Source organism: Microcaecilia unicolor, chromosome 1 (assembly GCF_901765095.1).
Source record: "Microcaecilia unicolor chromosome 1, aMicUni1.1, whole genome shotgun sequence".
Lineage (NCBI taxonomy): Eukaryota > Metazoa > Chordata > Amphibia > Gymnophiona > Siphonopidae > Microcaecilia > Microcaecilia unicolor.
Genome location: NC_044031.1, coordinates 434,015,489 through 434,033,797, shown reverse-complemented (window position 1 = coordinate 434,033,797; position 18,309 = coordinate 434,015,489). Strand labels below are relative to the sequence as shown.

The following is an 18,309-nucleotide window of genomic DNA, read 5'->3' as shown; positions in this document are numbered from 1 at the left end:
ATATAGAACAAAAAACACAAAGTCCAGCAATGCTTTTATTCAGCTCAGCTTAAAATTGCTAAACTAAATTCAGAATGCTACTAATTCCAATAAACAGTTTTCAGTTTATTCCATGCTCAGGCAACCACCTCAGCTTTTAGATCAAGATTATATTCCCTCAGTGAATGCTTTAGCGTAATGTTTTCATTCAAAACAGTAAGTTCACTTCAGTCATCCTTTCCTGTAATGAATAGTGTTCCTGATCTGGTTTAGCAGACCCATCTCCCACATCTTTATGGATTTCTTTTAAATCTCCCTTCACTTGAACGGATCTCTTGATGTCTAACAGAAATGCATATTACCACCTGCAAACTTGGATAACATCGTCAACACTTGGTCTTCTGCCCTTGGTGCATCAAATAGTTACCCATAGTCTTACAGAAGGATCTGTTCGTGATTCACTGAAAACGGCTATAATTCGCTCTTATCCATAAGAAAATTTCTGATCCTTTGGTTCCAGCAAATTACAGGCCAGTCTCCAATCTTCCATTCCTTGCTAAGATGAAGCACATAGTTTTTTACAACTTCACATACATTTAGAATTGGTTCTCGTTTTGCATCCTTGTCAGTCCGATTTTAAAACTAGTTACAGTACTGAAACCATTTTAATATCTCTGCTTAGTGAGATCTATATTAAACTTGATATTGGGGAGGCTAGTACTGTTTATTGGTTCTTTTCATTTCTGCATAATCAAATTAAAAGGATCAAAGTCAGATGCATTATCAAAGTGCTTTATTCTTTCTTGTGGAGTCCAGAGATGCATTCTGTCCCCAACTCTCTAATCTCTTTCTCAGTCCCTTGGCTTCTGTAATACAGTCTTAGCATGTTCTTTTACGCAGATGATATCTTGATCATCCACTACACTTCCAATAACATTCCTGATCTTGGCCCTGTTCAAAAATGTTTGGACGAGTAACTGGCTACAAACACATCATTTAGTTTTAAATCCTCAAAAACCATAGTCTGTTGAATCACAGGGCATGCTTCTATTCCTTCTGTTACATCTGAGGTCTTTATTTCTCCTATTCAGCCAGTAGACAAATTTAGATATCTACGTGTTATATTAGATTTGAAACTAACCCTTTCAATCCAGATATCTTCGGTTCTTAAATCTGGCTTCTTCGAACTTCGCAAATTGCGTCGATTCATGGTTACATAGATGAAAATTCTCAACATACTTTGTATCACTTTCATAGGCTCCCTTATTTGTTTGGTCTTTGCTGGCATCTCTAAATTTGAATTGAAAAGATTACAAACACTATGAAACATAGCAGCATGGATCCCGTGTCGAGCTATAAGAAGGGATCGCATCTCCTCTTTGTTTTTTAAACTGTATTGGTCACCTATTGAATTTAGAATTTATTTTAAGATCTTTATGCTTACTTTCAAAGTATTTCATTCAGATCAGCCAGACTAACAATCCCCTAAATCCCAGCCCACCTTCTCCTTTCTCATAATCACTGGTTAATTCTTCCCAATCCATCTCAAGTTTATTATGCTCTGTAATTTTGTTCTTAATACTCTCTACCATTTGCCCGGCACCGACGTCAGACTCACCAGTCTATAATTTCCCCGGATCTCCTCTGGAACCTTTTTAAAAAATCGGCGTTACATTGGCCACCCTCCAATCTTCCGGTACCACTCTCGATTTTAAGGATAAATTACATATTTCTGACAATAGCTCTGCAAGCTCATTTTTCAGTTCTATCAGTACTCTGGGATGAATACCATCCGGTCCAGGAGGTTTGCTACTCTTCAGTTTGTAGAGCTGCCTCATTACATCCTCCAGGTTTACAGAGAATTCATTAAGTTTCTCCGACTCGCCAGCTTTGAATACCATTTCTGGCACCGGTATCCCACCCAAATCTTCCTCGGTGAAGACCGAAGCAAAGAATTCATTTAATCTCTCCACTACGGCTTTGTCTTCCCTGATCACCCCTTTTACTCCTCGGTCATCTAGCGGTCCAACTGATTCTTTTGCCGGCTTCCTGCTTTTAATATACCTAAAAAAAAATTTTTACTATATGTTTTTGCCTCCAACACAATCTTTTTTTCTAAGTTCCTCTTAGCCTTCCTTATCAGTGCTTTGCATTTGACTGGACATTCCTTATGCTGTTTCTTATTATTTTCAGTCGGTTCCTTCTTCCATTTTCTGAAGGATTTTCTTTTAGTTCTAATAGCTTTCTTCACCTCACTTTTTAACCACGCTGGCTGTCATTTGGTCTTCTATGCTCCTTTTTTAATACGCGGAATATATTTCGCCTGGGCTTCAGGATGGTGTTTTTGAACAGCATCCACACCTGATATAAATATTTCACCCTCGCAGCTGCTCCTCTAAGTTTTTTTTTTTACCGTTCTTCTCATTTTATCATAGTCTCCTTTATTAAAGTTAAACGCTAACGTATTTGATTTCCTATGTATACTTACTACAAAGCTAATATCAAATCCGATCATATTACGATCACTGTTGTCAAGCGGCCCCAGCACCATTACCTCCCACACCAGAGCATGCGCTCCACTAAGGACTAGGTCTTAAATTTTTCATTCTCTCGTCAGCTCCTGTACCAGCTGCTCCATAAAGCTGTCCTTGATTTCATCAAGGAATTTTACCTCCCTAGCGTGCCCCGATGTTACATTTACCCAGTCAATATTGAAATCACACATTATTATTGTGTTGCCCAGTTTGTTTGTGTCCCTAATTTCCTTTAACATTTCTGCATCCGTCTGTTCATCCCAGCCAGGTGGACGGTAGTACACTCCTATCACTATCCTTCTCCCCTTTACACAGGGAATTTCAATCCACAGTGATTCCAAGAAGTGTTTTGTTTCCTGCAGAAATTTCAATCTATTTCATTCAAGGCTCTCCTTAATACACAATGCTAGCCCTCCACCAATTCCTGGAGACATATCCTCGGTGCGATAGTACAGGGTGATACTCTCCTTCTAGGAGACTTTCCTCCTCTAAGGTAGCACAGGGGCTGCCAGACTGGAGTTGGGACTTCTCTACAATTTATTCATTTATGTTGACATTCTTCACTGTTCTTATACAGCATTTCCAGTGTTTATATCATTTTGATGCATTTTTAAATCTTGCATTTAATGTATGAGACATTTCCTGCTGTCCATAGCATTTCCTGGTTCCATTGCATCCAAGATAGCCGCTGGATCACATAAAAGTTTCTTATTTTAGCATTTTTTAAACAATCTTTCCAGCATTTTTTGTTAAATAGCAATTTCAGGTCAGCAGATTTTGCTGCATCTAATTTCAATCGGTTTTGTGATTTGGATTTTTCAAAAAGATCAATGTAATTTCAGATTTTAGAGTGCCTGCCCCACCCCAAAGTGTGCCAAGGTACACCCTACTCTCAGACTCCAAGGAAGCTTCCTCTCCTGATGCCAATAGTGATACCACATGGGTCAATGTTGCTGTTGACTCCTGGCGAGGCACCAGTGTCAAAAACTGCTCCACAGGAGAGCTTGGGCCTCAGGAAGGAGCTGAGGCTAAGTTGCAGCTGGCACAAGCACCTTCAATGCCTGAGTGATGTGTAGCTGAAATATCTGCACCAACTCCTCCCTGAGTATGGCCCAGTACCATTCATCGAAGGTAGGCACCGGTAAAAGCACGGGTGGCTGGTTCAGTGAAAGATTGGGGAATAGTCAGTGTTTAACCAGAAACCAAGACCTGGCTGCCTGGAAACTGTTGCATCACTACCTCTGGTGAAGTCCTTTCAGAACCGATGCTTCTTGGGTGTCAGCGATACTGATGCCCCGGAGACTCCTGGAACTGTGCTTTCAAGGGGGCAGATACCAATGCTTCTTGGAAGCCCTTCGATATTCAGCAGCACAATCCCTGTTGTTGAATCTGTGTGCATCCTTGGCGTTAGTCTGACACTGACCAGTCACTACTAACAGCACCCAATGGCAAAGGAGGTGAAGACCTCATTGATGACTAAGCACTCCCAGTGGTAGAAATAGGATAGGTTGCCATTCAGGTCGATGCTTTGAGTGCCGACGTTGATGGACTAGCCTTCAAAGAGCCAAAATGTTTCTACTGCTGGACTTGGTGTGCTCTGTGTTCTTAGTTGCATTTGCAAACAGACAGAACAAGAATCAGCCACAAGGTCAGGTCCTAGGCACCCAATGCACCAACTGTGTAGGTCCATGATAAAAATCACACTATTACATTGGGTGCACCTTTTGAAGCCACTGGGGGTTGTTTATAACATTGAAAAGAAGAATTGCAGCTAAGAGGCTAGACTCAAATTGAGGCTGGTGCTCAGGCCTAAGTGAGCCTAAAAAGACAAGAAAAATAAAGAAAACTTAAGGGCTGAAAAAAAACTCAGAAAATTATAGGGAAGGTAACAAAAAATTTTTTTAAATGAGATAAATAAACCTAATACTTGCATGAGAAGGCACTCAAAAAAAACCTCAAGAAACAGCACTGAGGGGAGATTGAGAAAAACACAATCTCCTAGCTCTGTGGAAAAAAGAGAGACTGAGGGACCTGTGATCGCACAATGGGCAAGAAGATACCCGCGATTGAGCTAGAACTTTTTTTTTTTTTTTTTACAGCAATACATGCTAGGCACTGTCCACACCAGTACCCGTCAGATGACATCACCCACATGTGAGAATACCTCTGGCCTGCTTATCCTGAAGAGAATGATATTATGAATTTATGTGGGAATCCCTAATTAAAGAGCGTCAAACTAAAAAGGGAAACCACCACCGCCAAAATCACTGGAGATATGTTTGCTATGAAAATCATTCTGTTTTCCCCCTTCTCCTCAAAAACAGGTAAAGCATTCCGAAATTAGAAACAGGGGCCCTATAGCTCAAAGAAACTTTGGAGAAAGGACAGTCTAACAAGGAGACTGTATCCAGACAATAAGGCAGGGGGTTAAGCTAACTTGTTTTTTGGGATTTCTTCAATTAATGCACATGAGATATATTTGCATACAATGGGGACACTGCATGCAAAAGATGATATGCCCATTCATTGTAGAAATGCTGAAAACCTCACTGAGATGCAGCCCTTAAGGGCTAAGTTTGTCATGTGGTATTCCATGCACACTCATATCCCATTAGCACAAGAATGGGCAGTCCTGCAACTCCTCTTTTCAAGGAATAGATCTTAAATGGATGACAGGTAACACTATGATCCTAACATTATGGGCCTTATCATACCCTTCTAATAACAGGCTTGGCGTGGTACAACTCTTATTATCCAGGGAATTAAGGCCTTTCAACTTTACAGACAAGTGGACTACAAAAAAATCACTGACAGGATCACTGAATGATTTATGTGGAAGTCCACCACTTTGGGTAGGAACTTAGAATATATGTGGTGTATTATTAGGGTCTAGACCCAACCAACTGCAACTAAAAAAAAAAACCCATTAAACACGCATTCTTACAGAAGTACACTAGTATCTTATTATAAATTCAATCAAATATTTTTAAATATTCAAGTAAATATTTAGAATGAGATGGAAAAAAAAAAACTTGACTATAAAGAGAAGATACATACCTGTAGCTGGTATTCAAGGACAGCAGGCTGATTGTTATCACATGTGGGTCGGCGTCCACGGCAGTCAAGGAAACAGCAAATTTTTCTACAGCAAAATTTTAAAAGTTTTGCCAGAGCCTTCTAGCGCGCACAAACGCGCGCACCGCGCATGACTTCCCGCCCATCACGTGAGCTTAATCAAAAAGCAAATAATAAACAAACTCCTCCTCCAAAGGGGAGGTGGGCAGGTTCGTGAGAACAATCAGCCTGCTGTTCTCGGAGAATACCTGCTACAGGTATGTATCTTCACTTTCTCAGAGAACAAGCATGTGTAGGGTATCCTTAGCAACCAGGCTCACTCAAAACAATGAACATTGGTCAATTGGGCCTCGCAACGGCGAGGACATAACAGAGATTGACTTGAAACCATAAACAACTAACAGATAGCAGACTGGAACAGAACAAAAAATGGATCTAGAGGGGTGGAGTTGGATTCTAAACCCCAAACAGATTCTGCAGCACCGACTGCCCAAACCCACTGTCGCGTCAGGTATCCTGCTGAAGGCAGTAGTGAGATGTGGATGTGTGGACTAATGACCACGTTGCAGCCTTGCAAATCTCCTCAATGGAGGCTGACTTTAAGTGAGCCACTGACGCAGCCATGGCTCTAACATTATGAGTCGTGACATGCCACTCTAAAGCCAGCCCAGCTTGGACATAGGTGAAGGAAATGCAATCTGCTAGCCAACTGGAGATTGTACATTTTCCGATAGCGACTCCCCTCCTGTTGGGATCAAAAGAAACAAACAACAGGGCGGACTGTCTAAAGGGTACCAAGGAGGAAGACGTGGAATCCTCACATCTCCTCGGGGCCAGGTCCGACGAAGGTCGGTCCCGAGGGGCCTGCATAACAAGAGGCCTCGAGACAGGTGGAGACCCACTTGATGCCTCACTGCTCCCAGCACGAGTTGGTCGTTCCGCAGCCATTACCTTCGCTCATGACGTTGATGCGTCCCTCGATGTTGATGCCGCCGACCTCAGTACTGATGTCGAAGGACCGGACAGAGCCCCAAAAAGCTTCTCTCGTTGGGTTTGAGACGCTTGGGTCCGTTTCTTCATGCAAAGACACAGACTGCAAGTGGCTGGGCTATGGTCAGGCCCAAGGCACTGGATACACCAAGCGTGGGCATTGGTACCCGAGATAGTCCGGTTGCACCAAGCACAACGTTTGAAGCCGCTGGGTGTCTTCAATGTCATGGAAGGAAAAACGGCTTCGGTGAAATTAAATGACACGATCGTGCCAAAAAAGTAAATGGCACAAAAGCGGAAAAATCCGACCGCACGGCCTAAGGTCGGCCGCGTCGAAAAGAAAGAAACTTAGAAAGTGCCAAAAACAGAGAAAAAATACCGGGTTAAAAAAAAAAATGAATATAAAGAAAAGAAAATATAAAAAGAATCGTCAAGACTCTCTTTCCTGGGCCAGTGAAGCAAACAGGGAAAAACCTCTTCACCTCACTGCGGACAAGAAAAAAACAGAGCGGGAACGTTCACGCAACAGGCAGGAAGTCGTGCACGCGGTAGAAGGCTCTGGCAAAACTTTTTAAATTTTGCTGTAGAAAAATTTGCCGTTTCCTGGGCCGCCGTGGACGCTGACCCACATGTGAGAACAAGCAGCCTGCTTGTCTCGGAGAATACCTGGTTAGGGAGGACAAGAAAAGAGTAAGTGCAGCAAAAGACTAACTTGAAAGTACAAGAAATGTATTTATAATCAAAGGGATGGAAATTACCACTCAAAAAAATTTAAAGAAAATATTTGTTGTTAATGTCAACATATTTGAAAATAATATGTTACATTACCTTCCGTCACTAGTTGTTCACCTTGAAATTCCTCATCAAACTTTATGTTTCTTAGAAAAATATTTTGAGAGAAGATTTTTCTTGAAGCCTCGGATTTATAAAACAAAGCTCTGTAAAAGAATGTTTCCATAGTTTAATTTAAAAAATAAAATAAAATTGGGATATATAAAACAAGAACAGAAAGAATAAAAGCACGTGGATCATGGAGTTTTTCCCCAAGAGAAGTAGGGCAGTTTGAATGGAGCAGTACCCAATGTTTTGGAAAGAATAAAATGAAACAAAGTACAATAATATGGAGGTCAATTTAGAAGGTTTGCATGGCAATTCAAAGTGTAAGCGTGGCATTTACACATGTAGATTGTGGTAATACATGTTTTTATTTCCCCATTGAAATTTACACCTATGTAGAGAGCATACAGATTCTATTTCTCAGAAATACCTTGGCAGTCATCTCTGTACCTCTACGAGAGTGAAGTATGTGGCCTTTTGACTTGGAAAGCTCTTGCTGCTTCCAGAAATAATCAGGGTTGATTCTTTGTCTGATAATAGCAATATGAGGAGACACCATCTGGAGGGAAATTGAGGAATTACAAAACCCTAGTCTAAGGGAGGAGCTACATCTGACTTTCTGCTCCCCTGGCCACTGCACCACTAAATGCAAGGGAGAGCCTGTGACTGTCCAACACAGCCTATACACAGATGCCAGATTTCACAAAAGTGTACTTACAGTAGGAGCTAAGTGAAGAAAGTGGGAATTACTGTTAGAAGCTGTAAAGTTGATGAACTGAGTCCAAGGAGAGTTTGGAGCAGCGACCAGACCTCTATACTACTTTTGTAAGAAAAATTAAGGAGAGATGCAGCGGGAGAACCATCTTCCCAGGATAAGTACCAGGGCAGAGCACCCAGTAGTGTCTTCTCTATACAAAAGGGAGCCTTTTCCAGGACTGTTTACCTGCAGATTCAGAGTTCAGTCTCCTGAGAGAAATTCCATCTACTTTACAGCACCTCTTTCTGGAACTGGGTCCCAGCAAAACCAAACAAAAAACAGTAAAAGTTTTGTTTTTTTTTAATGTTAAAGAAAACTGATCCATGTGTCATAGATATGTGAATGTCACATCATGAGGAATTCAGCAGTGATGAAACTAGAAACAGCACTGAGGAGTCTGATTCATTAGTATGTCAGCATTCTCTCTGTTGTCACTATTAAAAATATAACTGCAGTGCTACTAGGATAATCCACCAATGGCAGAAATCTATCAGACATCATCAGTAGTCAAGCACGTTCTCTCGCAAGTCAGCAGTGGCCTTAGTGTGAACTTTGCTTCCTGACACCTACCAGGAAATCACAAGACCTTTCCAGAAGGTAGAAGCATGTAGAAAGTAGTAGAAGCATATGGAAATTGGTAGCACATAGGCAGTGCCCATTAAAATTAGTGGGATGATCTGGTGACAGCAAAGACCCTCAAATGCCTTTAAAACGGACCCCTTGTCCAGTAACAGTGTCTTAGGTCACCTCTCCCACCTCTGACCTATATTAGTCTGTGAGGGTAAGGAAGATCTTGTTGCCAACACTGTCGCAAACATAAGACTCAGGAAAAAGTAGGTAGCCTTGCTATGTCACCTTGACAAGCACAAATATGACAACATATTAAGTGATAGGGGTACAAGTACCAAAGCCTAGTAAGTTGCTGGCTTGTGCACTGCAAAGCTGGTGGATCTATTGGGCGAAGGGGGCTAAGCGAAATTTCACCCTCGACTTCCAGGATCTGCCTGTTGCCTGGAACAACCGATGCTCCTGATGTTTTAGCCTGAGTGAAAGTTGAAATTTGAGCCTGCTGGAGTGAGGTAGTCTGAATGGGCTACGCAGGTGCCCAGTGTTCCTTCACCCCCCCCCCCCCCTTCAGTATGGAACAGCTGCAAGAGCGGTACTAAAGCAGAAAAAAAAAGCTTAAAGGTAAGACAGCTCAGCAATCATGTCCTGCTAGAAAGATGCCATCTTGATTCTCCCAATAAATGTTTTATCTGTGGAATGAAGCAATCTGGGTAGATGGTAAAACCATGAGGATGCAATACACAAAGAAACATCAATATTTAGTGTTTTATGAATTAATGTCAAGGTTTTGAATTGAATGCACCAGCATACAGGAAACCAATGTAATTTGATCAACACAGGAGAAATATGACTGTATCTTACGAGTCCTGTAAGTAAATGGGCTGCAACATTTTGAACCACTTGTACTACCTGTAGTAAGTAAAATGGAAGCTCTAAATATAAGGCATTATAGTAATTCAATTGCAGCAATACAATACTTTGTACTACCAGCCTAAAGTTATCTGGCTGTAAAAGTTACCTTCTTTGTGGTAGCTTAAGCTTTCAGTTGCAGGTGCAGTAACAGTGAATAGTCAAGTACCCCTCCTAAATAGCACACTTCTTTAAAAATGGGAATTTCAATTCCATCAAAAGACAGCTTATCTGAAAACAAGGCTGTGGAAGATCCAGCTAATGCTAGATCTCCAACTCCTCTGAAATGGCATCAGCCATTTCCCTCATAAAATCAATGGATGAAACTTGTTTTGTGGGGGATCATCTTCTGGTGATGCATGCCTGACTGGCTCTGCAAAAAGAGTAAAACTAAGGTGGTCCCATGCAACAGCTGCAAAGTGGGACGTGGCATGCATATTAAGCAGTATGTCTAAAAATTTGAATATTTTCGTAAGCTGGAGAAGCTTCCTGCACATGCTCAACCTGTGAAATCACCTTGCTTGTCCACTGGAAGATGTCACTCACCTCTGAGGATGAAATATCCTGTTTGTTCTCAGAGACAATGTGCTAGTTGGTTCTTGAACTTTATTTGTTCATATCCCAGATATTTACTAGGATTCCATGTTCAGTTATCACAGATCCTACTTTGTGGAATGCCCTTGCCTCACATTTATATATGACCCTCCCATCAGCTATTCAAACAGTAGCTTAAAACTTGCCTTTTCCATGTAGTTTTTCAAATATATTTCCTTTCCCTTCTATAACTAAGTCTTGAGGCGATACAACCACCGATGTTTTAGGATGACAAACACAACTTTTCTTATTCTCTACATTTGATTTCTCTTTTATAGACTAATATCTCCTCCCTCTTTCTGCCTCAGTTTTCCTACAAAACTTTATACTATCCATGATTATTTTAATTGTTTTATGTGACCTGCCTTGATGGCCTGACTAAAAGGCAGTACACATCAAATAAAATGCAACTTAGGTCACGTGATGCTAGGCGGAGGGGAGGACGCCGCTCGTTAGAGCTCCCAGGCCCCTCGATTAACAACAACCCCTAGCGCTGAATTAATTGATCAGAAAACCCACAAAAGAACTCTGCAATAGACCGGAATACCTGCGCAGCGAGAAATTGATCCGGGAAGCGGGCAACGGGTCGGAATGGCCGCCAAAAGCGTTCGGAAAGAAGGAACACAAAGCCGCGTGAACGAGAGTAAGATGGCGGAGGCCGGTGCGTCGGGTGAGTCGGTGAGCTCCGTCTGGGCGGCCGAAATAGCTGCCGAGGTCTCAACCCTTTTGGAGGCATCTGTAGATAAGAAGTTGCAGAAAATATCGGACCAAATTGAGCAAATAGACGGGAGACTGGAAAGTTTGTGCACTGACCTGACGGGATTCCAACAGAGACTGTCTGATATGGAGGACAAGTGTCAGCAGCAGGAAAATAAGTAAAGTGAGATGCAAGATCAAATAAACAAGCTGGAAGTAAAAGTTGAGGACATAGAGAATAGATCACGCCGGAGCAACCTGAGGCTGATCAGGCTGCCGGAGTCCTTGCGCGAGACGGAGCTGCGTGACTTTCTAGAAACATGGCTGCCCAGGACCTTAAACCTACCCGGTCTGGAGAACAAGCTGAAGATTGAACGTGCTCATAGGTTGGGCCGGGCCGGGCAGAATACAGAGAGACCACGTGTAGTTATATGCAAGGTGCTCAACTATGCCCACAAGCACGAAATTTTGAGGGCATGGAGGTCCCGCGGCAAGGTGCAATACGAGACTTGCAATATACCGTGCTTTCAAGATTTTTCGGCCGCGGTGGCGGCCCAGCGCAGGCAGTACGTAGAAGTATGTAAGCGTTTGCATGACAAGAAAGTAAATTTCGCGTTGATGTTTCCAGCTAAGCTTAGAATTCAGCATAATGGCAAACAGCATTTCTTCAACTCACACGTGGAGGCCTTACATTTTGTAAACAACATGGAGAAACGTCTGGATACAGAAAGTGGGGCGCGCGGACTCCAGCAGTGCACGGAGTCCATGAGAAAGGCAGCAAGTTCAGTTGAGTCAAAGGGCATGCAGACAGCAGGGGTCCAAGAAGAAACGGTTGAGGCCTGGAAGTTTGGACAGACCACAGCAAGGGACAACTATCTGGGTATTGACTCTGTGTATATTTTGCTGTAGTCACTAAACGTTTTGGTAGAAAAACTATAGTTTTTAACAGGCTGTTAGCCGTCACTTGCCCAGTCCTAGTAATAACTGTATCCAGCATTAGCATGAAGACATGTCTCCTGTACCACAGAATATATCATATATTATCAACTAGTTTATAGGATGCATTTGAGAGGCAAAGTATGTGTGCGAGGCCCCCATCTTGCATTGAGAGTTAATATGTTGTATTTCACAGCTACGGAGGGGATTTCTATGTAGCTTACGCGGGAGAACCTCCAATGATTAGCAGTTGAAATCTAGAAGGTTCAGGATGTCTAATGTGGACAAAGTTTTTGTTCTGTATCCAGTTGGTTGAAACGTTGGTTCTATTGATATTAAAATGAACAGTTATACATGTAGGATCATGAAATGGTCTGCAAACGTTAAACCCTAATTTATGGCAGATAAGATCAAGGGGATGGGGGTATTATATATATATATATATATATATATATATATATATATATATATATACACACACACACACAAAGTTGTTTTTCCTTATTCTCATGCTATTGGATATTATGCCCTATGTTACTAAGAGATGTGATAGTATTGGGGCACAGTGGGCAAGGACTGGGGGAGTTAAAGGGAGAAGTTTTGAGTTCTAAGCAGGAAAAAGCAGTATTATGGTTTCTGTTGATTGGAAAGCTGGGTAGGTCCACTTATTTGGAGACGCTGACAATTGGTGGTGGGACAATCACAAACAGCAGAGGGCGCTGGGGGAACGAGGGGGGGGGAGCGTAGCTCGTTCTCTAACGAGAACTACAGTGCGGTTAGCAGGGAGTAACCTACAGGGATGGGGAGCAGGGAGGGCTGGGTGGGGGGAGGGTGGGGGAGGGGTGAGTCATGGGTCCTGTCTGCACGTGGGTTTTTTTTTTCCTTTTCTCTTCTTTCCTCTTATCCCTAGAACACGAGATGGAATTCAAGGTAGAGCGCGGAGTCTTTGGAGGAAGGCAGGCGCAATGTTGGAGGGGGCACCTGAGGGCTGGGAGGAGCACCCCTCGCACTCAGATACATGGGATCCTGGTCAGGCTCATATTGAAACATCGGACTGGGATCACTTAAATTAGTGTCGTGGAAACTGGGGGTGGATCTCATCACCCATCAAACGCACAAACGTTTTGCAGGCTATGCAGCAGCACAAAGCGGAGGTTGCCTTTCTCCAAGAAACGCACTTGTCAGATAGAGAACATGAGAAATTAAAAAAAGGGTGGGTTGAAGAGGCGGTGGGGTCACCAGCGGTGGGGGAAAAAAGGGGGAGTATTGATATTGTTTCGCAAAGGTTTGCAGTTGCGGATCAAATCGGTGAAGAGGAGTATAGAGGGCCGCTATGTATTAGTAGAAGTGGAGAAGGGAAATAACACTTATATTTTCTGTAATATATACGCCCCGAATGTGTTTGACTCTAAATTTTATAAAACCTTGATAAACTTGCTGGGCTCCTATTCACATGGAAGTATTGTTCTGGGGGGAGACTTTAACTTGGTGTATGACCCTCTGGTGGACAAAAGCGGCTCTTCTGCGTTGCAGAGGGCCCACTATTTGCGAGGCCTGCCCTTCCTCTGTTCCACGTTAGATTTACTGGACATATGGCGGGTTTTACACCCCACACAAAGGGACTACACCTATATTTCCCGGGCGCATTCAACACAATCGCGAATAGATTATTTTTTGGTCTCACGGGGTTTGTTTTCCAAAATATCAGCAGCGGAGATAGGTCCATGTGAGATCTCCGACCATGCAATCATCTGGGATGAACTGCAAATAGAGGGACCCGGGGGACGAAGGGGGAATTGGCGATTTTCTAGTGAATTATGTCGGGACCCACAGTTTAAAATATATCTAGAAGATAAATGGAGGGAATTTGAGGAGCACAATAAAGGTCATAAACAGCAAGCAGGCTTGTATTGGGAAACAGCCAAAGTAGTAATGAGGGGGGAGATTATAGCCTATAGAGCTAGAGCTAAGAAAATGAGGGATAAGGAAATTTTGCGTCTAGAAAAGGAGATTAGAGCCAGAAGGGTGGAGTTTGGACTAGCGGCCACAGAAGAAAAGAAAAGGGCACTATTCACTTCTCAAAGAGAGCTGAATGAGTTACAAAAAGTTGCAAGAGTACTACAAGCACCAGCTTTATCGGTATGGGAATAAGGCGGGGACACTATTGAGCAGGTTAGTAGGAGGGAGGGGTGGACCCTCTCGGATTTTGCAAATAAAGGATGGGGGGGGGCAATTAATGAGGGGGGAGAGAGAGATTTTAGAGCGCTTTCGGGAATATTATAAGGCATTGTACGAGACCCCAACAGATGTCATTCGGGATAGTGGCATGTATTTGGCAAACCAGGTGTTGCCGAGAATCTCGGAAGCGCAAAAAGAAGCGTTAAATGGGCCCATAGTGGAGGGGGAGCTAATGTTAGCATTGCAACAGAGCCCTGCTCATAAAGCACCGGTGCCAGATGGTTATAGTATTGCTTTCTACAAATTATTACAGGAGCAGGTGACTCCTCCTTTGCTCAACCTTTTCAACACCATGGTAAATTCAGGATCAATGCCAGACTCCCTCAATATTGCCAAGGTCATAGTGTTATTAAAGCCAGGTAAGGAGCGGACAGAAGTGGGGTCCTATAGGCCCATATCCTTGTTAAACAATGATATTAAGCTTTATGCTAAAATACTGGCAAATCGGCTAGCCAGGGTACTCCCGGATCTAGTAGCGACTCCCCAGGCAGGGTTTGTGAAGGGGAGGTTAGTGGTGAGTAATATTAGAACCTTGCTCGCCTCCATGGAGATAGTGGAGGCACAGAAAAGGCCTTCTCTGCTGGTCAGTTTTGACGCAGAGAAGGCCTTCGATCGAGTAGTATGGGACTTTATGTTTACGGTTTGGCTAAGGTGGGGATAGAAGGGGCCTTCAGGGATGCGGTGGGAGCGCTTTATTCGAACCCGCAGGCATATGTTTGGCTGAATGGGGAGCAATCAGCACTGTTCCCGATCAGGCGAGCACACGACAGGGTTGTCCCCTATCTCCATCACTGTTTGTCCTTGCTCTAGACCCACTGATTAGAGAAATAACTATCCACCCCGAAGTGAAGGGAGTAGATTGGGGGACGTGCACATTCAAAGTTTCTGCGTTTGCAGATGATATCTTGGTGCATATTACACAGCCTAAAAGCTCTTTAGAGGCATTGTTGGAGCTTTTCCAGGAATATGGAGACTTTGCAGGTTTTAAGATAAATTATACTAAATCTCAGGCGCTAACGGGAAGTGCTGAGGTACGTGGGATGTGGAGGGGTGCATTCCCATTAAAGTGGGCCTCTGAGTCGCTTCACTATTTGGGAGTGCGAATATCTATGCAGACCTCGGCACTACATAGTCTCAATATCACTAGTTTGTTGGAGGCTATGAAGGGAAGGTTGGGATGATGGAAGGCACTTCCTTTGACAATGCATGGGAGGATACAATTATTTCGGATGGTGGAGTTTCACCGGTGGCTCTATACCTTTCAAGTGCTCCCTCTGAGGTTAAAGGGTAAAGACCTACGACAGATTTATGCATGTGCGCGTAGATTTGTATGGAGAGATGCAAAACTTAAACTCCCACTGCATATAATGATGGGTTCGTGGGCTACAGGGGGGATGGGGTTGCCAGATTTTCGTCGTTACAACCAAGCTTGCTTGCTGAGACACCGGGGAGATTGGTTATTGGATAGAGAAGATTACACTCACAGGGGGATTGAACATGAATACTTCAAATCATACCATTTAAAATATTTGTTACAGTGCCCAAGGGGAGCAGTCCCGGCTTGCAAGGGAAGTAGTGTATTGCTTGAGCCACTTAAGGGCATTTGGAGGGATTTAGTTCGACACTGGGGAGTAGCAGCAGACACCACAGACCTGCTACCACTACAGGGTAATCCTCAATTCACACCAGGGTCTGAATCAAAAGTATTCAAGAGGTGGGCGGAGCTGGGGATCACACAGTTAGAGCATGTTCTTGGTTCTCGGGGACAACTGCTGAGCTTGGGGGCTCTGGGGGTGGGTATAAACACTAGCCACACCTTTGCATATGGTCAATTGGCTCACTATGTCCGCTCTTTAGATCAGAGTAAACTGGGAGCTGGGCATGGACGGAGGATCAGGGAATTCTTTGGATTCTTTGGATCAATTCTTTGGATTCTTTGGATTCTTTGGATCAATTCCGGGAGAGAGGTTGTCGGTTTCAGGCCTGCAGAAGGCCCTTTGGGAGAAGGGGGGGGGGGGGGGGGGGAGAGATGTGGGGCATATTTGCCGGAGGTGGAATCATGATTTACAACAGCCCAACCAGCAAATTGATCTTAGGAAATTGGCGGCCCGCATACCCTCCCTAACAGGAAATGCCACATTACAGGAATGTCAATACAGAATTTTATATAGGGCGTACATGTCTAAGCCCCAGGTGTTTAAAATTGGAGGTGTTCCAGACCCGCTATGTTCTAAGTGTAGGCAGGGGGAGGGGACGTTGTTCCACTCCCTTTGGGAATGCTATGATTAAATCCTTTTGGAAGCAAATAGCTCACTACTTGGAACAGGTGGTAAAACATAAGATACAGTTTTCTCCCCTGGCGATATTGCTAGACAATTATGAAAGCTTGGAATTGACACACAAGGGGGCCCAGCAGTTTGTCCGTAAGGCCAGTATAATTGCGAAGAAGCTTATTATGAATAATTGAATGCAGGCTGAACCGCCAGACTACTGGCATTGGAGAAACAAGCTGTATGAGTTGCTGCTGCAGGAGCGTAGGTTGGTGGGGTCCTCCCCAAAGAGAAGAAAGAAATTCCTGGAGATATGGGACGGTTATATCCAATCGCTATCTCCGAGGGTGCGCAGTTCTGTGTTAAACAGATTATGAAGGATGTCAAGGGATATCTATATAAAATGCAACTTAGAACTCATAACATAGTAAATATAACATAGTAACATAGAGGCATATTTTCAAAGCACTTAGCCTTCCAAAGTTCCATAGAAACCTATGGAACTTTGGAAGGCTAAGTGCTTTGAAAATGAGCCCCATAGTAACATAGTAGATGACAGCAGAAAAAAGACCTGCACGGTCCACCCAGTCTGCCCAACAAGATAAACTCATATGTGCTACTTTTTGTGTATACCTTACCTTGATTTGTATCTCTCATTTTCAGGGCACAGACCATATAAGTCTGCCCAGCACTATCCCCGCCTCCCAACCACCAGCCCCGCCTCCCACCACCGGCTCTGCCACCCAATCTCAACTAAGCTTCTGAGGATCCATTCCCTCGGAACAGGATTCCTTTATGTTTACCCCACGCATGTTTGAATTCCGTTACCATTTTTCTCCCCACCACCTCCCGTAAATGACAGCTGAGTTTGGTCCAGTCTGTTCAATTCCAGCTACCATGTTGTACAAGCTTGAACTCTTGCAGAATATTGCTCCCAAAGTTATATGTAAGGCTATAACAACCTGTATTTGAAAAAAATGTCAGTTAAACCCTACACAATGGAGAAATCATTCGCAAAAGTGGATCAAAAGTGTAAGTGTGCCGGGCTCCTTAAGGAATCATTGTCTGACTCATTAACATGCTGGACTAAAGAGGTGGAGACTGTGGATAAACCCCAGTAGTATGAATAAATGCTGACTGGACTGTATCCCTTGTAGTAGCTAGCTCCAATTGAGCTGGAAGGATAGAGCAAAAGGAAGCTGCCAGAAAGGAAAGAGAAGAACGTAATTTTTTTTAGAAAGTGACTTTTTTTTATTAATAAATAGTACTAAAGTTATAAAAATTGATGCCTACCGACGATACTGTTTTCTTGATATCTCATCTCCATAATAGAGAGCTACTGTGGCTAACAAAGCTGGTTTGGGTGTACATAAAGTGTGCTCTCTTCTACTAGAATGACATGTTACCGTAACAACCTAAAAATAAAGAAAAATGTTTTAGTTTAAAAATTTGCACTTTATTAGAAATGCATCTGCATTTAACATACTCCTTTGTGTCAAACTGAATTTCATACATGATTCTTCCCAAGTAGAAAAAACTGTCTCCAGAGGCAGTAAGGCAATTTTCTCATCCATCAAGTCTCACATTCTATTTCTGACATTATATTTGAATCCCAATTTAAATACCCCTTCTGTTTCATTTATGCTTCACACAACCAGGTGCTTTTCATCAACAACATAAACTCAACACTACAACTAGTCACTTTCTAGCTGGTCAGCAGTTGTTTAACAGGTGTTCTTTGTGAACAGCAGGACAACAGAGATACAATTGATATGCCTCTGCAGTCTGTCTGCCCAGAACTCCCTCCCAAGCTTGTTTTTTTTTTTTTTTTTTTTTCTGACCAATGGTGTATGTGCGCGCCCCCCTTTGTCCTCCTAACATCAGTCTCCTCAGTTCAGTGAATAGCAACCATGGATTACAGAAGGAA

General features: G+C 43.1%; 1 protein-coding gene across 1 annotated transcript in view; it reads right to left on the bottom strand.

Moving 5' to 3' along the window:
• Positions 1–18,309, bottom strand: part of CEP192 (centrosomal protein 192) — a 459,635-nt gene that overhangs the window by 101,959 nt on the left and 339,367 nt on the right. Inside the window, 2 exon segments of the mRNA XM_030212468.1 lie at positions 7,407–7,516; positions 17,676–17,797. Coding sequence (XP_030068328.1) covers positions 7,407–7,516; positions 17,676–17,797 — 232 coding nt within the window.